This window comes from Rosa rugosa, chromosome 7, assembly GCF_958449725.1.
Source record: "Rosa rugosa chromosome 7, drRosRugo1.1, whole genome shotgun sequence".
NCBI lineage: Eukaryota > Viridiplantae > Streptophyta > Magnoliopsida > Rosales > Rosaceae > Rosa > Rosa rugosa.
The window spans coordinates 23,683,899-23,706,504 of record NC_084826.1 but is presented as its reverse complement, the minus strand read 5'-3'; the positions used below and the strand labels follow the sequence as shown (position 1 = coordinate 23,706,504).

Here is a 22,606-nt window from a genome sequence, read left to right as displayed (position 1 = left end):
CTCCGATGGGACCTCTCCAGTCTCCAAGATGTTGGTGATTGCATTTCTTTAGTTGTGGCCTAGCCTCCTCCCGGACTTCCAACTCTATAATCAAAACTAGTTCTGCTTCACGAGGTTCAGGTCGGCAAAGCCAATTCAAAAAATGACTTTTCATGCTGTGCTCAAGTATTGGGTCGTCTTGGAAGCAAATTATTCTGCTCCTACAGTTGTTGCTGCTTGTAAAGGTTTGGCTTTTAGCGCTGTTAGGGATGCTCATGGCTGCTCTACGTGAAGGTTTGTTGATGTTCTGCTTGGTTGAAGTGAATTTTGATGTCAGCAGGCCACCACCTATTTGTGTTGGTGATTCCATTTTATCAATGGGCCATCCCTTTCTCCTGCCATTTCAAAACGCCATAAAGCTCAAGGAGTTTTGTTTCTTCATTTTCATCTTGCTGATGTGGGTAGTATTGGTCTACAGCAGATTTAAAGAGGACCTCTGATGTTATATGGTACTTGGGTTAGCGGACTTTCTCAATTATGACTTTGCCAACTTTTGAAGTGACTACATCGAAGTATTCCCCCGTTACTGTGGTTGCTATCTTTTCCATTAGGTTGTTATATCTGTGATGTGCATCTATTGTGTTGGTGAAGATGTAGTGAGACAAGAAGTCAGGACATTTTTATCTCGCTTCTTCTCTACAGTTATATGTACATATTACCCCATAAGAAATGTTTTCAGGCAGCGCATGTTTAGTTAGGTTCGCGCTTTTGTTTCCTGCTTTCCAATTTTAGGGTAGAGGATTAACCACAATGGTGAATCCGATGTACTAATATCTGTTGTACCTATCTCAATTGCTTATAAATGCAATTCTTTCCTTCTTCTCAAAAAAAAAAAAAAAAAAAAACTCCACGTTTATGTATTATTCTGAATTTCTGATGGCAAAAACGCATGATATATAGTTTTGAATATCAAAAGCATGAGATCGTATATATGTAACAATTTTCTTCAACCAAAAATCAAAACAACAACGAAACTAAATTACTTATAACTTGGAACTAACGTTTAACATTATGTTTTTTTTTTTTTTTGGTGCACTAGATTTCCTTGGATTGATCTTGATGACCTTCATCATCACTCAATGTATCATCTTGGAAGCTAATATACTGATCTACTTCATTTAGACACATGATCATCACCTTCATCCCTAACAGGCTGAATAGGCTCGGCTTTACATGCACGATTATCATATTCTCTGACATGCGCAGGTAACACAATAGAACTTGGATCGACCTCTGATATCTTATCATCTACAGGCTCCAATCCTGCGCAAATCTGGTCTGTTGAAGATTGCAAGGGAAACGGAGAAGAAAATAATCGTGACGACGATGGATCTCGACTCATTTGCATCAAGTACGTGTCGTAATCATCTGTATAGTTTTGATTCTTATTCTCTGACATATTCTCATCACATTCTCTGACATGCGCAGGTATCAACCGTAACATAGAACTTGGATCGATCTCTGATATCTTATCATCTACAGGCTCCAATCCTGCGCAAATCTGGTCTGTTGAAGATTGCAAGGGAAACGGAGAAGAAAAGAATCGTGACGATGATGGATCTCGACTCATCTGCATCAAGTACGTGTCGTAATCATCTGTGTAGTTTTGATTCCAGAAGTTGCTGCTGCTGGATTCTACATCACGATAGTTCGTTAAAGTTGAGAAGCCATTGTGGTCGAACTGTGAGGCATTGAGAGATTGATCTTGAACTTCATGCTGAATAGCTAATTTATTTTGACAATCACTAGATGTTGTAACATTTGTTACTGGGAGTACTACTTGATCAGAATTGTCTGATGTCTTTGAACTGTTGCTGTCTGTATCAGCCTTGAAATTCTTCTTTATGTAAATCTTACACAAAACCAAATCATCCAACTACAAAGAAAAAGAACATAGAATGGTTAGAATCATGCATATAATATACCAATTTCAACAAATTTATTTTTAATTTTTTATATATACAGAATTATTTCATATATACGTACCCTCATGCTGATACCTTCACCCTTGTTGGTATTTTGAGGAGGACCAATATCATTCTCTTCTTTGATCCTATATTCATGCATTTTCCAGTTTGTCTTTCTACCTTGTGCATGTGTTCCTTCATAAAATTCCAGATGCATTTTGAATCCAATTTCTTCACCACCTTGAGCTGTGATGATCTCATCTCTTTTCGTTGCCTTCCAGTAGCCACCTTTTGCTGATCGATTAGGCCGAGATCCATTGGGGTACCTTCGGTCTCTAGAAGAGAAAAAGTACCATTCAATTTCTCTAATTCTCGGATACATTTCTGAAACCACATATATAAAATAAGTTATTTTGAGGTGAACCTAATAAAAAAAACCTCACTCCCAGTCTGATTATTTTTTCTTGAAGAAAAAAGAAACATGTAAGAGACAAGCTATGATACTGTGATGTTTATCATACATTGATTTTGCATCTATTTGAACAAAAATTACAATTTATATAAATCAAAATTACAATATTGACAACAAATTTGTTCAAAAATTTATAACAAGGTAGTAGGTAGTGTAATTACCATGAATAGAACTAAGATTACACAAAATAGGACTCAAGTTACCACAATGACAACAAATTTGTTGTCACATTTGTAAATGTGAGTATGACATACTGGTATGTACTATAGAACTTTCCAACATACCAACACTAATTTTCTCTCCCTAAACACCTACAACAACAACTTGACCAAAAAAAAAAAAAACTACAGCAACGACGGTTAATTAGAACCTTGTATCTTTAGCAGAAAAAATAAAAATTCAGTCCTATTTGAAATATATTATTGTTATAGCATATGGAACAAATTTTAAAAATCTAACATAAGAATATACCGATATGAGAATCAATGTTCTTCCTATACACTATAAATTTGCAAGAAAGAAGAAAAGAATAGAAAAAGACAGGATGGACAATACTAACCAGCAAGAGTTTGAGGATGGTAGTGATAAATATTCTCATCACGAATCCGGTTCACGGGTAGTTGTTGATTCAAGATCTTTCTCTTCAAATAATATATAATCAACTCTGCATCAGTGGGGACAAATTGATAACCTGGTGGAAAAGATCTAAAATAATCATCAATCTCTCCATCAGACATCGTATCACTTTGCTGATTGTTTGGAACCATTGAAACTGACAAGTAAATTAAGACTATATATAGTTTAAAATTGTGAAGTCTTTTACAGAAAAATACTTGAAGTTCGTTGTTATAAGGGAGTACTAGGTGTTAAATGCTTACAAGCCGGCCGGGTTTCTAATATGTGTTTGTAAAGGATTGGGATTTAGTAACATTCATGGGTCCATGGCACTTATAAAATCTTATAAAATTAGATATTACATTCAAAATTGATTAAAATATGTCAATATAATAATTAGCTAATTTTTAAGACTAAGAATATATGGATTACCAGTATTAGGGTTTCTCATCACCAATATCTTGTATGACATGCAGTACTCCATCATGCACCCTCAATTGCTATTTCTTGCCATTAACACCACAAGTAGTGAACGCATGCTTTAAACATAGTATCTTATATTTCCCTCTATCAATTACCATGATGTTTTGGTATTGCTGCTCTCCTTCGTGACGTACTCTTCTGCTCATCTAATTGCATGATCATCAAAGTCTCTTCAGGCAATTTCTTCTACAGTGGCCGAAGCTTTAGCCGTTCTTGAGGGCATTTCTTTGGCTTCATGTTTATTTCTAGACTGTGGATTTGGAATCTGACTCTCTTCATGTCATAAAAGCCATCACTTTCCTAAAATTCTCTATAGATTGGTCAGCTGCTCCCATCATTCACCAAATTAAGCTACTTACTGCTCCACTCCCTCACATTAGCTACACCTGGTCCAGCAGACAGGCTAATTTATGAAGCTGATTTTATTCCTTAATTCTTTAGAGTTTAAGAGGATCTGTCCTTTACTCCTTTTGGGTTATCTAAAATTCTATTGTACGATGCCGGCCCTGGACCGCCTTAAGGTTTTATTTGCTTTCTGTTCTTCGAGTGGTTTGCTATACTCCATGAATCTTTGTTCTTTTAATATAAGTTCTTTTGCCAAAAAAAAAAAATACTTATGTTTCATTGTTTTGGTCTATGTCGCAGTTGAAATGAAGTTATTTTTATCTTATACGTATAGAAGGCACCTCCTAGTATGAAATGCTAGTTGAAGGGATAGGTTGTGTGGAATTTTTGAGTTTAGCCGTGTAGGTTCATAATCTGAAATGTAGACGTTTGAATTTTGGGACATCCGAACATGTGTAATTGATCGATCAATTGTATATGCTTCCAGATAAAGACGACGACGACGAAAGTATAATAGCTACCCAGTAAGATACGGAACAACTAATTAATATATGCACCAAGATCTGCATGCATATTGATTGCAAAATGGAAACCAAACGATCTTGCGGCTAGCACAACGTACAATTCAAAAAGATAACAAGAACACTGGGAAATCTTCAAAAAGATATTACTACTGTACGTGGGACAAGCCAGACTGCCAGAGCCAAGTTCTCATAGTAAAATCATACATAAACCAATCAAACATTATATAAAATACTGAATTAGTATCTAACTAATTACCATAAGCTCTTCTATCTACCAATAATCACACAAAAACTAAAGTGAGTAAGACCATTAACCCAAAAGTTATCTATGTCGTCAATGTCTCAGTTTGTCTCAACATAAACCCTCTCTTTTCTTTCTTTCTTCTCGTTGGCTAGCTTTAAGATACAACTAATTAAGTCTTCTTGGATTGATCGTGATGAACTTTGTCACCTAGAGTATCATCTGGCATGTTAGAAGACTGTATTCCATCAGGTACATGATCACTTTTTGGCTTCTTCGTGGCTGTAATTAACCAACGCTCAAAATCTCTGACATGATCTTCCAAAGAACTTGAGTGCATGTTGTAATTTGTATTGTTTTGATTATTGAAGTTATTGATGGGTCCTGAAGGATGGGCGACGCCACAAGCTTGACCTTGCAGAGGAAGATTTGCAGGGTCACAAAATTTGTTCGTCGAACCATAACCATTGTTAAATGCAGCGGGAGAATTGGAATTGTAATCACCACCAAAAGTTGGTTGATCCTGATTTTCATGCTGAACATCTCTATCTTGGACAGAATTGAATGATTTCTTTGCACTGTTGCTAATTTTCTTGGTGCTTTTCCCGGCCTTGCATCTGTTACTTGTGTAAATCTTACACAAAACACAATCATCCAACTACAAAACAAAAGTAGAAAACATACAATATATTAGAAAGGAGAAATATAATATACATAGGCTAAATAATTTGAACTCGATCAAGTTTACGAATACGTAAAGTTATATACCTTCATATCACGTTGACATTTTTCATTATTTGAAGCAGCAATATCTTCATCTCTCTCTGATTTTTTTAGTCTATATTCATGCATTTTCCATTTGGTCTTTTGGTTTTCTGAATGTGTCCCTTCAAAGTAATCAAGAGTATTTTTGTATCCAATTATTTCACCTGTAGCTGATCTAATGACTTCATCTTTTCCAGTTACCTTCCAGAATCCATCGTGTGCTGTTCGATTTGGCCGTGAACCATGGGGGTACTTTCGCTCCCTGGGAGTGAAAAAGTACCATTCTCTTTCTCCATGTCTGTTCAACTGCGTCTCTACATTTTGAAAGGCAAAAATATCATTTCCTAAATTATATGGGCCTTAATTTTATAATGTTCTAACAGATTATTTGCTTTCTTTTTTGTCACGTCCTATATTTGATTCTGATGGACATTATTTTTTGTTATATTGAAGGAGATTTTGACCTCTAATCTATCCTAATTCTAACCCAATTTCCAACCACCTCACCACTTGGGTCAACTCCAAAAGCTTCAAATGGAAATTAATTTTGTTTCCATGTGCTAAACATATATTCATTATATTCAAAAAAAAAAAAAAAAAAAAAAAAAAAACACATTCTTTTTTTTTTTTTTATGGGTGGAAACCATAGAAAATATGTGAATATATGTAGCACATGTCTTCAAAGGCCAAAAATAAGGGCAAGTTGGTGCCACTAAGCTTGTTTCTTTTTGTTAAAATTACTTGTTAGTGTCCAAAATATTGAATCTAAAAAGGCTCTAAAATAAAACGTAGTACTAGCTAGCGATATATGAGATAACTGATTCTGAAAGCTCCTCACATAAAACAACGTATTCATACATATGGAAAACACTTGTTTGTAATAACATTAGCAAAATACTAAAAAGATCGAATTAATGGATCACTTGTTCTTTCAATGAAGTATAAATTTGCAAAAACAAAAAGAACTTTAATTAAACTATATAAAAGAGACCTTGCTATTCGCAAAACTAAAAAGAACAGGAAGAGAGAAAAAGAGATATACTAGAATGACAGTACTGACTGACCAGCAAGGTACTGAGGATCGTATTGATAAAGATCGATTTCACGAATCTTGTTAAGGGGTAGTTCCTGCTTCAAAATCTTTTTCTGCAAGTAATATAGAATCAGCTCTGCATCGGTAGGGGCAAATCGATAACCGGGCGGAAGAGAATTCAAATAAACGTCAACTGGATCTTCAATGAACATAGGTTTTTTTTGGTAGTTTGACTCCATTGAAAGAAACAAGTGATCCATATGGTTAACAATATGATTAAGGCTTTATAGAAACATACTTTGAAATTTGCTTTTTATATAGAAGTTTTAGGAGTAACAGGGTTGGGTTTTAATTATGTGTTTGTATAGAACTGGGTTTTCTAAATATTGCCGGGTTCGTGTCATTCTAATCTGACACATAATTAGGTTAAAAAAAAACATGTCAAAATGATAGAGTAATTATTTTCTACTACTCCCCTGTTAAGGAAATTAGAATCATTCCTGTCAAGGCTCACATAGTAGACTGACAGAAAAGTAAACAAACCAATCTTCCACTTGGAGCCGATTACGCCAGTAGCTAACATTCTTCAATACTCTTCAATCATAGCCAACACAAAACCCATTATCACAGCCAACATCTCCTTCTTCAAACTTGGAGACCAACTGAAGCCAAGCACAGCTTCAGTTTACTTATTGACACAGACTTAGTCAACATATCAGCAGGATTCTCACTTCCTTGAATTTTCAACAATTGCAGCACTTCATTCTCCACAAGTTCTCGTATGTAGTGATACTTCATAGGAATGTGTTTAGTCCTTGAATGAAAAGCAGGGTTCTTTGCTAAGTGAATTGCACTTTGATTATCACTGCATGTGCAATGTACAATTCTCTTGCTTTTTACCCAATTCCTCCAACAGACCCTTTAGCCACACCATCTCCTTACCAGCCTCTGAGACTGCTACATACTCAGACTCCGTTGTAGACAGGGTCACTTGACCTTGCAAATTTGAGACCCAAGATACGGCAGCACCTCCCACAGTATACACATAACCAGTAGTACTCCGATAAGTATCATGATCTCCTGCCAAGTCTGCATCAACATATCCTTGTAGTTCAGCACTACCTCTCTTGAAACAAAGAGACATATCAGTAGTACCCCGAAGATACCACATGATCCACTTCACAGCCTCCCAATGTTGCTTTCCTGGATTACTCGTGTACCTACTCACAACTCCAACTGCATGAGCAATATCGGGTCTAGTACACACCATAGCATACATTAAGCATCCAACTGCCGATGCATAAGGTACATTCTTCATATATTCTTTCTCTTTTTCGCTCTTGGGTGATTGTTCCTTGGACAATTTAAAGTGAGCCGCCAACGGTGTTCCTACAGCCTTCGATTCATCCATATTGAATCGCTTAAGCACCTTCTCAACATACTCCGCTTGTGAAAGCTTCAGAGGACCAGCCACTTTATCACGGATAATCTTTATACCTAAGATTTTCTTCGCCTCACCCAAATCCTTCATCGCGAACTGGTTTGACATCTCTCTCTTCAACTTCTCAATCTCATTGAAGTCTTCCCCAGCTATCCACATATCATCCACATACAGTAAAAGAATGATATAAGATTTGTCAAACCTCTTGAAGTAACAACAGTGATCGGATTGACATCTTGTGTAGCCACTCTGTTGGGTGTGTGGATCCGATTCCTCATAGGATAAGGATTTGTTAATCCTTGATCAAAGAGGAGTTTTGATTGTTTACTACCTGCTTACATAATCCTACTTGGTAATGGTTTCTATGTCTATTGGGAATAGGTTTCCAATGTCTTATAGGGTCTAGTTAGATATCTATAAATAGGGGCATAGGTTGTAGTAATAGATCAAGTCTTTGAAGTATTAAACAGAGAGAGCAAGTAAGGTCTTGAGAGTTGGTGAGAACTTCTTGTGAGAGATTCTTGTATTCTTGTTCTTGTATTCTTCTTCTTCTATAGTGAAACCCAAGCAGCCCGGGGACGTAGGCAAAGTTCTTTGCTGAACCTCGTTAACAAGTTCGTGTTTGTTTTCTCGATCGTTTATCTATATTGTTTTGCATTTGTCTGCTTCCGCAAGAGGAATTCTAGGTCGAATTCCTAACATCCCCTTTGTAGTAGTAAACTAAGTGCATGTATTAACCTATTAATTAGTCTAGCATGCACGATTTGCATTTTACATTTTGTATATCGATCTCTTTTCTTTTTCGCTCGCAAGCTTTACAGTAGAGTTATTAAGTTACGTAAAGTTACTTCTTGTTTACGTAAAATTACTAAGTTATTTCAATTATATTTTTTACCCTTTCTTATAAAATCTTGGCTAGCTATATGACTGCTAAGATCCTTAAATTCTATTTGGGAATTTTTCACTTTTGTGCGATGGCCAAGCCAAGCCTGACTGAGGCTGGGTATTGGAGGAAGAAGCAAAGGTTTTTCTTCATGGCCTCGAACCTCATTCAACATAAGTCTGCTCATTTAAGAGACAAGTAAATCTGACGGTTGAAAACATATACACCGTTTTAGGTTGTTATAATTTCAACTATTAAATTAAAATACATGTGATTGAGATGCATTTGTCCCTCACGATCCCTTAAAGGGTAAAATCTTTATATGGTACCTGAACTATCACAAAATGCACTTTTTGGTACCTACAAATTTTTAGGGAGTCTAGTGGTACCTGTATTATCCTCCGTTAGCCATTTTAGTACTTCCGTCAATTATTCCGTTAAAGTATGGGTAAAATCGTAAAACACCTATTTTTCATATTTCTTTTACAAATTTTTTATTAAACTAAATTAAAATAAATTAGACTAGGTTAAAAGAAAGACATAGAATTGAATTTAGTGAATATGTAGATTTACCTACCATCTCTATTGATTAATCCTATTAATTGTTCGAGAAAAAAGTTATCTCCAAATTAGTATATATTAAATTTTCATAAAATAAAAAAAAAACTAAACAAAAATAAAAGTACTTAAATTAATTGAGCCAAGTGTCCCGATAACAGTGAATAATAAATTGGGTATTATTTATCTTTTTTTTATGTGTCAAAATATTTTTTTAATTATAGATATTCAATATATTAAATTCTATAATTCTAATTATGAATGAAAAAACTATTTTACCCTTACTATTTTACTCACATGACCGCCACACATAGGCATTTTTAACGGAATAATGGACGGAGGTACTATTAGGGCTAACGGAGGGATAGTACAGGTACCACTGGACTCCCTGAAAATTTGTAGGTACCAAAAAGTGCATTTCGTGATAGTTTGGATACTATATGAGGATTTTACCCTCCCTTAAAACAATCTCTTAAATGAGTAAGACTACATTCAACATATATGTACTCTCTTGTATTTGTATTTGTATATATGATTAATATGAGTGATACTTCAAACATGCATGTGTTGATCATCAAAGAAATGGAAAACCCAATAAGTAAAAAATGGAGAATTTACCCGATCATTAATGCTGCAATGTGCTGCCGCTAGCTCTCAGTTCTTCAGTGACATTCGCTGGAGTCCCATGCAGCAGCCACCACCATCCATTCATCATGGACGCCTTCCATGCCAACTCATCTCGTTGCTTTGTCTCTGTACCTAACTTGGTACTACTAGCATGATCTGGCCTAAAAATCTTTGTGCTTATGGGCCGGATGGCCTTATGTACAGCACCCCTTTGCCTGCTTTGGGCTACTATTGAAATTACTCTCAGACCAAAAAAATAAAAATAAAGGAAAAAAATTTCAGGATGCGAACTCAAGGAAGAGAGCTCGGTATAAGCTTGGTGGTTCATTCGAGCTATCTACCCTAAATTTTTACATATCCTAAAGCTGTAAGGCATGGATCGAGGAAGAAGTTGCAGGAGTTACAAAGCATTAATATGTGTAAGATTTAAGATTATGTTAATATGAATTCTCCAAAAAAAAAAAAAAAAAATTATGTTAATATGTGAGATGCTTGATATCAAGCGGTTGAGCTTGCTATATGACATTATGCTACTACGTACTGACTTGAGACTAAAGTAAGGATTTAAAAAAAAATAGTGTGTAAAGAATCCAACCAGACCCTATTAGCAATAAATGGAGAGCCTCACACTTCAGTAAACTCTTTTGTAATGTTACAATATTTCAATGTCTATAAATCATTCTTGTTTTTAACCTGACGTATTTCTTGTTCAATTATCGCAAGTCTGCTAGAGCGATAGCCGTAGCTACAAAGGAATAAGTTTTTTTTTGGGGGAAATGATCATTTACTCAATTTTAGCTTAAAAATTGCCCACTTACCCAAACACTCTAAGAGATTGCCCACTTACCCAAACACTTTAAGAGATTATTTCCCTAATACCCAATTAAGTGTTTTTTTATTCTTTTTTATTTATTTTTGGGACAATTTTGCCCTCTCCTTCTTTGTCACTTAGTGAGAGAAGTGATCAGAGACCTTGCCGGGCTCCGGTGACCAGTGGCCGGCCGCGGACTCCGGCGATCGGAATCCCGAATCCGGCTACCAGACCAGTGACCGGATTCCGGCGTCTGATTTTATTACCCCCCCCCCCAATAATACCCAGTAATCATATTATTGCCCCCCAATAAACATATTATTGCTCCCCAATAAACTTGTTATTGGGGATCAATGATTAGTGAAAAATGAAGATGTTTTGAATTTTGAAAGCTTTCGGAGGTTTATCCAAATAAATAATTTTATTATTGCCCCCCAATAATCTTATTATTGCCCCAATAAACATTTTATTGCCCCTCAGTAATCTTATTATTGCCTTCCAATAATCCTATTATTGCTCTCTAATAATCATATTATTGCCCTCAAGTGAATTGCATAAACTCCCAAAACCAAAATGAATACACTACAGACACAATTGATCAACTTATATGAAAAATAAAAGCGAAATAATATGAAAAATCGAAAACAACTATAAGAGAACAATTCCAAAAAGCCAAGGTTGGTCCATTAGCAAATTGCTAAAGACAAGTTTTTTTCTTTGAACATTTTTGCTTGAAGACAACTATAACCATGCATGATAGTTTTAGACTTCCATTTACAGTTATAAACGCTGAACTACTAGTACCCAATTTAAAACGAAAATAACAAATTTAAAACCGAAGTTTTTTAGAGAGTTTCTAGAAATCAAACACATTGCTCGGCTCATCATTACCCTCATCAGAAACCATCGCTCCGATCGCCAAACCACCCAACAGTAGTCCACCCAACAAACCAAGCACCACGTCACCTCCTCCTCCTCCTCCAACGGGCTTCTGTGGCTGCTGCACAACAGGCTCGGGCTCAACCCAGTATTTCTCGCCCAACTCGGACCTGAAAATGACGCTGCCTTTGGATCTTCCTTTGCGAGTCACAAGCTGGTAGCTCACGCCTTCGCCCGAATCCTGAAGCAGCTCCTTTGCCGGAATAATAATTTTTCCGATCTTGGTGTTGCGGAGGATGCGGTTGGAGACGAGCTTGATCTCGACTTTCAGGCGGTCCTGATTGAGAGCGTCGTCATCGAGCGTAAACTTGAGGGAGTGGTTCCACTTGGGGTTGGTGCCGCCGCCCTTATGGACGGGGGTCTTGAGCTTCTGCTTCTTGGCGCCGACCGCATCCACCGCAGCCCCTCCCCGTAGTCGCGGAAGCTTGAGCGGCGCGAGTCGACGGTGGAGGACGAGAAGGACCGGCAGAAGGTGGTTCGGAGAGAGAGAGAGAGAGAGAGAGAGAGAGAGAGAGAGAGAGAGAGAGAGAGAATGAGGGTAATACTGTCAATAGATATTAGATTGGATAAATGGGGTTAAAAAAACTCTTAGTGGAGCAAGTGGACAATTTTTAGACTAAAATTGGGTAAGTAGTCACGACCCCTTTTTTTTTGGACTAGTTGGAAAATTAGGTAAAAACTTCAAATGGTACTTGAACTTTTGCAAAATGTATTTTTTTAGTACCCACAAGTTTTTTTTTTAAACCCCAAATGGTACTTTAAATATTGCACCGTCATCAAATATAGTACTTCCGTTAGCTTTTCTGTTGAAGTTGCTTATGTGTCATGTAGTTAGATTTTGGGTAGAAACTCCAAATGGTACATGAATTATTGCAAAATGTATTTTTTTGGTATCTATAATTCTCTTTTACCTCAAGTATTGTGTCGTTACTACATATAGTATTTCCATTTGCTTTCTCATTAAAGTGGCCTACGTGACATGTATTTGGATTATGTTTTAGATTTTAAATGTTTATGATCAATATATATCATATATTCTGTAGCTTAGGTTTATTATTAATATGTATTGGATTAATACGTAATAAATTGTTTTGCAATGTGAGACAAACACTCTACATTTCTGAACAGTATGGAACAAATAAAGTCCAATATATCTTTCATGTATTTATCATTGAGGGCAAACCTTGTGGAATGGTTTTGGGGGTCAATTAGGGTAAGTTTCAGCGACAAGTAGAGGAAACATCCAACACTATGCTAGAATAAGATAATAGCACGAAGTCCTTTAAAAAAAAAGATAATAGCACGAAGTCCTAAAGTTGAAAATGGAGTGGCCACTTCTCTTCTAGATCTCACCTGGTAAAGACTAAATAGCAGTGTGCTTTTCACGTCAAGTTAATTGTCAACTAGACAACTGACAACTAGCTAGTAGTTGACAAGTTGCCCATTGGGGCACCAAAGAGACGGCATCCATATTCCTTTAATTAGATAAGAATGCTATTCTACCATAAACATTTCTTCTTTGAGAATTCAACCATGCAATTCATGATCCCTTTTTTTGCCAAAAAAAAAAAAAAAAAAAAAAATTCATGATCCCTTTTCGATCACAATCAATTACAGTTCCAATGTTTAAGAGTTTGGAGTTCTTCTACCACTTGTATTTAGGGCAAAATCTGTGGATTCAAAAATTGAAGCCTCTATTTAACATAACCATAGATTGTTTCTCCTTTTGTATATATTGGTCTGAAATTCATCTATTGGAGACTTAGGACAGAAAACTTACAATCAAAACAACAAAACAGAAGAAAGCAAAGTAAATTGTCCAATGAGTAGCCATGACACAACAGAAACATATTTGGTCAGAATGGGTGTCAAGAGACATTGAGAGGACAAACTAGAAATATAAGGGGAATAAAGTTGTTATGGAGTGTAGTGAGTCCCGACTGTATATTGTATACTGCATTTAGCCGCACCAAGATATATTTTTAAGATCAAATACCATCTCAACTTCACTTGCGCTTTGATTCTTTATACTTTTTATTAGAAACGTCAATAATTTCACTAAACAATTGAAAAAATTATAACTGAAAAACGTATAACAACTAGTCTGTGTGTTGATCGAACTCAGACCTTTTACTTACAAAACACTAATGTCACCAGATCAAATTGTACTTGACAAATATTTCACTTGTGTTTTGAATTGGTGCTGTAAAAGTACAAAAAAAAAAAAAATTATATTGCTATAAGATTCCCTAAAAATAAAAATAAAATTGAAAAAAAATATTATAGTTATTTGAATAGAATTTTGTCCAAAATATTATTAGTTTTTTTTTTTTTTTTTTTTTAAGAAACGCATCTACTTATTGCATTGATCAGCAAAATTACACATAGCTACCAATCCTTGTGGGACTGTTGAAAGAGTAATTACCTTAGCTAAGTAATTTAACATATTTAAAGATCATGAAGCTCAGCCAAAAATTATCCTAAAACATCCCTGGAAATCAAGAATAGAGATGTCTTGGGCATTCTTAGCGACATATTTCAAAGAGACCTACAAACTCTTTCCCTATAGGAGAAGGAGTTCTTGCATCAAAACAATTAAGGGCACGTTTACTTACCATCCCCTCCTCGATCCCCGACACTGCTACCATTGCACACCATTGCGATCAAGGAAGCAAAAAAAAAACAACTTGGAACCAGGTTCCCATCGACATGTTGAGGAACCGACACCAAGGAATCCCGCATCCATTGTCCTCCCGGTGATCAGAAAAGACGAAAAACCCATCCCCTCCCCTCCCCTCCAATCCAATACGCAGATCCGCCGTCGAAATACCATGGCCGCCACCTCTATCGTAGAGAGAGTAACCTACCCATAAAAAATGACTACAATTTACGAGCTTGAAATATTATAGTTATTCTTGTCCCCTTATATTTAATACAATTTTTTTTTTCTGCTATTGAATATAATTAATTATTAAAAAAACACAACTTTCAATTAAATTAAATATAACTTTAAAAAAATAAAAAGGCTCATGCTTGAACTTGGCACGCTCATTGGCTCTCGAATCAGGTAGGACCTAAGCTCGAGTAGTGAATTTAGTTTAGTCCAAATTTTCTCTTAGTTAAGCCGATCTAAGATCGTCACGATTTTTAGATGACCGGTACGAGTCCAACTATAATACCACAACAAGGGCATCACAACTTAGTCCAACCAAGGAATTGAGCATTGCAGCCAACTCCAGGGGTCTCGAATCCTTGCATGCAAACAGACTTTGAACCAATATTGATGCCATAGAGGAGCAACACAAGACCAAAAGCCTATCATTTAGACATGTCCAACGTCGATGCACAAGAGTATAGTGAGCTAGTTGTTGCCTCATGCTAGAGAACATCAACGAGAAAGAACTATGGCCACATTTTATATAAAAAAATGGAGAGTTCCACAATTACATGCATATTATAAATTTTATAGTTTTGAATTGAACATTCTCATTTCTGGATATTACATTGTATTCATCTTGACTGGAAAAAGAAATAAAAAATAAAATCATTCATTCATTACACAATTACACTACAGTTGCTTGGCATCAAAATTTCTTTCATACCTTGGACTCGATGGTTATTGAGAACATATTGTATTTTCAGGCAGTCCAATCCAAAACATAAGAGTGCTAACTCTTGACAAAATGAAAAACTAGATAATATATTCTATGCACAAGAATATTCTTTTCTATATTAACATAAAACTTTTTGTTCTAACCAATCCGGTAAAAAGCATCATCCACATGGCATTATATATGCCTAGAAAGACCAAGTCACATGCAGCCCTAGAATTGTTTTGTCTGTTGACCGAACCATTTTTATATTTTGGACAGCACCTCCTTTGATTTTTATATTGTAGAGGTCTTATCATAGCTTTGTTGCAATTGCTGGGAAATCTTTCGATTTATGTGTTAAAATAATGTGAACATAGGATTTGAATCTTTTTTGGGAGCTTTATTGTCATAAATAAAAAAAAAAAAAAAAAAACTTGGGAGCTTTATTTAGTCAGCGTGATTTTGACAATTTAGATATATTGTTTGCCGACATATACAAACAAATTGCGCACTTTCTCGGGAGAGATTGAAGCTGATTCCTGGCCAATCTCATGTCCCTACTCCATTGCAATTTGCAACTAGTTGTGCAACTCCATATGGACACCTACCTAGGGCATATATATTGGGGCGGGTTGAATGATGGACAGTTGGACACCTTTGTTAATAGGTGGACTGTCCACTTAATTGTTTTTCAATCAAGGAAAAACAAAATTTCATTGAATTCTCTATTCTAAATGTGCGAGTCTGGTGCTGTTCAATTGTTCATGTACTGTTCACATGCACAGTTCTTCTCTTATGACTAGTAGAGACTAAATGTCCAGCATAACACAAATATCCCACAAGGGTACAGATGATAGATGATAGATGATAGATGATAGTCATGATACAAAGGCACCAAATTAGGTAACCTAAAAGTAAACTAAGAAAATAAACCGTTAATGGAGGAACTGAATGAAACCCATGTTCAATATGTGTTCCATGAAGTAAATAGGGTATCTCATATTTTAGCTCACCTCATCTAGAGAAGTATGTGTCCTGTCATTATTCAAGATGTCTTGACCGAGAATTGTAACTCTGTAACCCTTCCCTCCTCTGCGGGAGCTTATTTCGAATAATACAAGACTCCCAACCCTCTTTTTCAAAAAAAAATAAAATAAATAAACTAGGAAAATAAAGACTCAACCTAGATCGATAGATATTGATCCTCACTGAGAGACAACCCAGAGTCAAATGACCCTCTTGACCTTAGCTTTTCTGTTATAGATATTTTTTGTCAAACTTTACTTGTAAAGTGACCCCTCTGACTCTTTCTATTTCTTTCGTTTCATGATTTTTTTATCTAATTTTTGAATAAAATCTCCATGTATTATAGATTTAATTCACACTTGTACAAATTAAAGTTTTTCTCCTTTTTATTTCTTTCTTTATTGAGTATAAATTTTTCACTTAAATGTAAATCATTACGTGAAAGTTGAAACTATATTTTTGACGTCTTTTATTGTAAATTCTAGTTACGACACTGAGACAAACCTCACCCTTCAAAATTTTGCCGTCGCTAGACGGTGTTGAAGTGATTATGATGTGAATCACCTAAAATCCTTTTCAATATAGCATAAAGGTTGAAATGATTTGATGGATGATTCAAGTTGAATTTCAATGCATAGTGGGGTTAGTAGAAGCCAGTCTAGTGAATGGATGGAGGGTTTCATTGCTTATATTGGCATTGGTAAATTAATTGAAGATGAAAATTTGGGGATTGCTACTAGGTTTTGAGGGTGGCTTCTAGAGTTGCAATTGAATAATTTGATAAAGAGTATAACTTTGAGGTTCTTGTTAACATGTGGCACTTGCGTGTTAATAAGTTTCAGCCTCTGATTATATCCTGTCTTCATCTCCAAGCTTCTTTCATTGAGTTTCAAATCCAGCAAATTTACAGGGAAACGTTTACAGAGTTTCTGTTGTGTTATCAAAGTGCAAATTTAATCATGCTATAGGTGTAAATTATACGAGGCAACCTCCTCGTTTGGCCATTCATGTTTTTATGGATGCTATAGCAGTAAATTCTGTTTGATTTTTGTTTTCTTTGAGTCTTTTGAGACCTACGGGAAAAATAACAAAAACAAAACAGCAAAATCGAATGTGAAGTTTTGAGTGTTGATCAGTTATGTATTATTTTCTCATGCTGGCAGCTAAAAACACCCCATTTACAAGAAAAAAAGAAGAAAATAGTACACACACCCCTATAGATAGGCAAGTTGCCTAGCCTCGAATATTCAGTTGGATTAAACCAAATGTAGCATATAAGCTCAATCTTATTCAGACCGAAAAAAAATAGAAAAAGAAAAAAGAAGCTCAATCTTATGATTGTAATCGGCCTTTTTCTCGAACTTGCATAGAAAAAGAAACAAAATTCCATGACATCTTAGCTAGTAATTTGCAAAACCCAGTTGGCAACTCGCAACAAATTCTACACTTTCTTGTCCAAACTTTTAACAACTAGATATACTATATAGCTAGGTAATCTTGGCTTTAGTTGCAGTTAAGGAAGAATAGGATGCAAAGAAAACCCATTTGCCAACCAGGTATTTTCTATCCCTAGCTCCAGTTTCTTACAAGTTTCAACTGTTATTTTTGGGCAACAACCTTTTTATTTTTTTTGACTGTGTCAAGGGGAACCTAAAGGCTTCTTAGGCCTAAGATAAATCCCTTCGGCGCATGTGAAATACTCCAACTGGTGCATTGCAGCACAGTGTCTGACCACTTTGACAGTTTCGGGGTTCGAACTTAGGTTGGGGAACACATCCAACTATACAAGAACCACTAGGCCACTTGCAGTGGTTGGGCAACAACAACCTTGTCACATAGTATTCCTCTTCACACGTGTCAACCTCCAAACATCCCACTACTGCACGTGTCATTTCCTTTCGTCCACCTTCACTCAAGAATTTTGTCCCCATCTATGCCATAGGGTTTTCTATTTTTGCATTTTTGTCATTGTTTTTTTTCCTCCAAGGCAAGACAAAAAAAAAAACAAAAAAAAGGGCATATAAATAAATAAATGTGTGAAAACCTAACGGAAAAATGAGAAAAGGGTAGAAAGCAGGGCGGTGGTGGTAGGGAAAGGGCAGAAGCTTCGTAAGCACCTTACAAGAAGAAAACGAAAGCCGGTCTTCTTTGTTTCGTGAATTGAATGTGACCCTCTCTCTCTCTCTCACTACCTCCTCTCCCTCTTAAGACGGTTCCCTCTCTTGCTTCTTCTTGCTACAAATATGAGAATGCTTCTCGAGATATCTTGCAACTTCTTCTACCACCCCTCTGATTTTTTGCATCCCAAGTTTGTGTTGATTTGATCTCAAGCCTCCTTTACACACAAAACTTGAGCTTGAAAAAGTGGGTTTTGAGTCCTTATAGGGCCCCTCCAACACACGCCGAGAATTGAGCTCGATTTGTGTTGTGGACCAATTACTACTTACACAAAGGTACCTGGGTCTTAATCTGTTTTGTGATTGTTTTTTTGGCTTGGTCAGTGTGTTTTGATCCATATGTTGTGGTTATATTGAGTTTGGGTTTTGTTTTTCCTTGCATTTTCATGTTCTTTGCTTCCTCCCCATATTTGTCTTTGTCTTTTGTCTTGTTTTCCAGCTGTTGTATTTTCTGGGATTCGTTTTTGTTCCTTTCTGTGTGTATATTTTCTATGTTGGAAGGAGAGCGTTACTGGGCATCTGGGTTTTTTGATTTTTGAAGTCCATTGCGTTTGTTTCCATGGTCCAAGTTTGTATTTTTATTCATGGCTTTGGATTTGTTTTCGTTGCAATTTGTTCCCTTTATGTCTATTCAGTCTAGATCTTTCATATGTTACTAGATCCAGAGAACTATTCTCATATTTCTCAGTGTGTTTTGATCAGGGAATCTAGAATTACAGGAGTATAGTTCTCAATGGTAAGCCCTGCATACTTCATTTCTGCTATATTTTGGTAAAAATAGACTTCTATCATGTGGAGCAAGATGGCTGCTTTGTTGTGATTTAATATTGGGTTTTGTCATCAGGGAGAAGCCCCAGCATTCTTTGGTGATGAGCTTCAGGAGGGATATGCAAATGGGTTTGATCTGAAGTCCAAAGGCGGTGAAACCTCCGTTGACGTGGGCAACAGAACAGTATGATACTTAACATACCAATATGATTTTCTCATCCAATGCCCCCCCCCCCCCCCCCCCCCCCTGTTTGTTCTTCAGTGATTTACCACCAGGTCAATCATATTGCATTTTTTGACAGTATGTGATTGGTGGAGACTGTGAGGAATCAGCACTATCAATTGGAGTTCGGATTTTTGACAAAACTAGTGGTGAATGGTAAGTGTATATTTCTAGATTTTAAGTTAATTTCATTTGATTTTCTGTTGCTAAGATCTGGTTTGTATTTGCAGGATAAATCCTACTGTGTTGGGGACGCAACCCAAACCAGGTAAAGGCCATTCTGCAGTGCTTATGGGTGGAGATCGAATATTGATTATTAAGAGTGGTTCAAATTCAGATGATTTCGCCTGGTTTCTTGAGGTTGGTACCTTGAACACTATTGAGATGATCTGGGAGTATTGGACAATATAAGATGTCATGTTTTTGAACTCATTTTGGCCATAGTTTACCTTGAGATGGCAATGGAATATAGCAGGAGCCTGATAAATTTGGGATCAATTCGAAAATAGACTTACTTTTAAATGATATGCAAAAAAAAAAGGAAAAAAAAAAGTAGTACTTGTAGAATTGTTGATGTCACACTCTTCTATCCAGCAATTATTACTTGCAGATGATTACCGAATAATTCCTATTTCTAAAAGTGTTTTTTTCTGTTAGGTGGACACCCAATATGTTAGGCAGCAGAAGAAAATTTTAGGCACAGAGGTTGTTGCTTGGAGTAGGGGTGTGAGAGGCAGTGCTGAGAAGCCAGTAGTTATTAGTGGTCCTTCTGGGGTAGGTAAGGGGACACTAATATCAATGCTCACGAACGAATATCCATCCCTGTTTGGATTCTCTGTGAGCCACACGACTCGTGCTCCAAGAGCTATGGAGAAGGATGGGGTTCATTATCATTTCATCGAGCGAAGTGCAATGGAGAAAGAGATAGAAGATGGGAAATTCCTTGAGTTTGCTTCTGTGCACGGAAATCTCTATGGAACTAGTGTTGAAGCAGTAGAAGCGGTAGCAGATGCTGGAAAGGTAAATGCTTATTTTTATATATACTTTGACAAAAACATCTGGTTTAAATGATTATGAGAGTCTAGGAGCATAATAGGATATTGGGTGTACTTCGCCTGAAACATGCCTAATTTGTATCGTTAATTTTTCTCTTAATGTTCTTTGCTTTCAATGTAGATATGCATTCTTGACATTGATGTTCAAGGGGCAAGATCAGTGAGGGCTAGTTCGCTTGAAGCTCTCTTTATCTTTGTGTGTCCTCCCTCAATGGAGGAGCTTGAGAAGCGCCTTCGTGCAAGGTAGTTGAACATGGAATTTAACTATTTCTGATTCTCAAATTCCATTTTTCTGGTTCCAAGTTGAGGATGGTTGAATATGGTGTTACAGGGGAACCGAGACAGAGGAACAGGTCATAAAGAGACTTCGAAATGCCAAGGCAGAGATTGAGCAGGGGCAATCATCAGGCATCTTTGATCATATGTTGTATAATGATGATCTTGAAGATAGTTACAAGAGTCTTAAGGTTGTCATTGCTTTTATTCTATTGCTGAATTGCTTCTGGTGATTTCATAAATTTAAATTTTACTTGTTAATTATAGGTAGCATACGCTGACATAGAGAGCTCCTCCTTTTTGTAGGAACTTTTGGGGCTGGATGAAAGTGTGGCTGCTCCTAAATCATGTAAGAGGTTCTTCAATTGTAACTGTTGTTTCTTTGGATTTTATCGTTTTTGAATGCTAATAAATGGACATCTTATGTGTTAATAATTTTAATTCAGCATCTAAAGTGGTTGATCTGTTTATCGACCATTCCGTTTCCAAGATTGACAACAAAATCATCATAAACTCTAGAAACCCAGAACTGGAAAGGTCATCGACCAACATGTAAGTTTCATTGCTTTGTTTGTTTAGTTGTTATCTATGCCTTAAGAGTTGGCTTGTTGACATGTATACACCTGGGGTGAGCAGGATTGTGCTCGATGTGTCATCCGTCAAAGGAGGAGCGCCTGGACGGACAAGAGGACTAAACATCTATACAATGGACTCAATTTTGGATGGTTTGGCCGGGATCACACAATGAGCTAATATTTTCAAGCCACAAGAAGATCCTCTTTAGTTTTCAGTTTTTCTAATAATTTTCAATTTCAATTCTAATCTAAAAGAAGTTTGATATATGATTGTGGGAGATCATTGCATAAATTGAATTAATTCTTCCCATTCTTTGCTTGGTTAGAACGGATATTGAGTTACTATTAGTCCTATTTTGGCGGCAAAAATGAAGATTGAACTAAGAGAACTATGCCAATAATCTGATTCGCCTTTTTCCTTCCTACTCTGGTATATTAATCTCTAGATTCGGCGGACTACTTGTTGCTATGCCCTAGTTTAATAAAAGGTTGTGGTACTACTTGTTTCATGCTTGTCTTAATCAATGGCCTCCACCATCTTTATGTAATTTAAATATCTGATGGATGCCTGCATCTGTCGTGGCCTTGTTTAATTTGTTCACTTTATGTTTAGGGTTCTTTCTTGTTTGACTGTCTCAAAAGAAAGGAGTAGGGCAGTAATTGCATCAGATGCTAGTCAAAAAAGGCAGAGGACTTTGGAGTTTGAATGTCTAGGTGCGGTGTAGAATTTCCTCCAGGAACTGGTCCTAGTCTAAGGAAGAATTGGTCAGATTTGGTAGTTGTGTTGGATGTATTCTTCTCCTGCTTGAAGACGTAGAGACTTAATCAAATTTTAAATTGACGGGATTTAGGACGATGATGTGACTGATATTTTAATCTTAATGAATCAATCCAATTAAAAAATTCGAGATTACAAGATCATAATAGAAACACACTGGTGTAGATTGCGGGTATATTATTCACTTGGGCTGTGTGAGGAGCATCTTTAACAGTATTTCTCATCGTAAAATTAAGCTAGTATATTCAATTTTATCTTTTGTTCTCAACTTCTCATCAAGAAGATTCTGAGAATAATGAACGATGGCCGTTAGTGCATAATGAACGATGGCCGTTAGTGCATAATGAACGGTTGTGAATGTACCGGAGATGAGCTTTCCATTAATTGGCAAGCTAGCTACACCCTACCATTCATTCCAAACGCAGAATGGGAAGGAAAAGCTAGGTACCAAA

At 36.3% G+C, this 22,606-nt stretch overlaps 4 protein-coding genes across 5 annotated transcripts; 1 reads left to right on the top strand and 3 right to left on the bottom strand.

Annotated features, from left to right (window-relative positions):
• Positions 1–1,153: 1,153 nt before the first annotated feature.
• Positions 1,154–2,328, bottom strand: LOC133723082 (NAC transcription factor 25-like). Its single transcript, XM_062149912.1, has 2 exons — positions 2,026–2,328; positions 1,154–1,915 (listed from the first exon to the last, which is right to left on the bottom strand). The coding sequence occupies exons 1-2, from the start codon at positions 2,326–2,328 to the stop codon at positions 1,154–1,156; spliced, it is 1,065 nt and encodes a 354-aa protein (XP_062005896.1).
• Positions 2,329–4,560: 2,232 nt separating this feature from the next.
• LOC133723081 (NAC domain-containing protein 2-like) lies at positions 4,561–6,684 on the bottom strand. The gene is made up of 3 exons (XM_062149911.1): positions 6,456–6,684; positions 5,395–5,705; positions 4,561–5,284 (listed from the first exon to the last, which is right to left on the bottom strand). The coding sequence occupies exons 1-3, from the start codon at positions 6,682–6,684 to the stop codon at positions 4,799–4,801; spliced, it is 1,026 nt and encodes a 341-aa protein (XP_062005895.1). The 3' UTR covers positions 4,561–4,798.
• Positions 6,685–11,363: 4,679 nt separating this feature from the next.
• Positions 11,364–14,331, bottom strand: LOC133723080 (uncharacterized). The gene is made up of 2 exons (XM_062149910.1): positions 14,299–14,331; positions 11,364–12,227 (listed from the first exon to the last, which is right to left on the bottom strand). Exons 1-2 carry the CDS (start codon positions 14,329–14,331, stop codon positions 11,601–11,603), a joined length of 660 nt encoding a protein of 219 aa, XP_062005894.1. The 3' UTR covers positions 11,364–11,600.
• A 4,039-nt stretch (positions 14,332–18,370) lies between these two features.
• LOC133720959 (guanylate kinase 2-like) lies at positions 18,371–21,689 on the top strand. Of its 2 annotated transcripts, XM_062147448.1 has the most exons (11): positions 18,373–18,755; positions 19,182–19,215; positions 19,324–19,431; positions 19,550–19,626; positions 19,701–19,830; positions 20,128–20,490; positions 20,647–20,768; positions 20,857–20,992; positions 21,108–21,150; positions 21,248–21,353; positions 21,438–21,689. In XM_062147448.1, the coding sequence occupies exons 2-11, from the start codon at positions 19,213–19,215 to the stop codon at positions 21,547–21,549; spliced, it is 1,200 nt and encodes a 399-aa protein (XP_062003432.1). In that variant the 5' UTR covers positions 18,373–18,755; positions 19,182–19,212; the 3' UTR covers positions 21,550–21,689. The 2 variants fall into 2 exon arrangements, with proteins under 2 accessions (XP_062003434.1, XP_062003432.1); XM_062147450.1 differs by lacking the exons at positions 21,248–21,353; positions 21,438–21,689 and having other exon boundaries at positions 18,371–18,755; positions 21,069–21,122.
• The last annotated feature ends 917 nt before the right edge of the window (positions 21,690–22,606 follow it).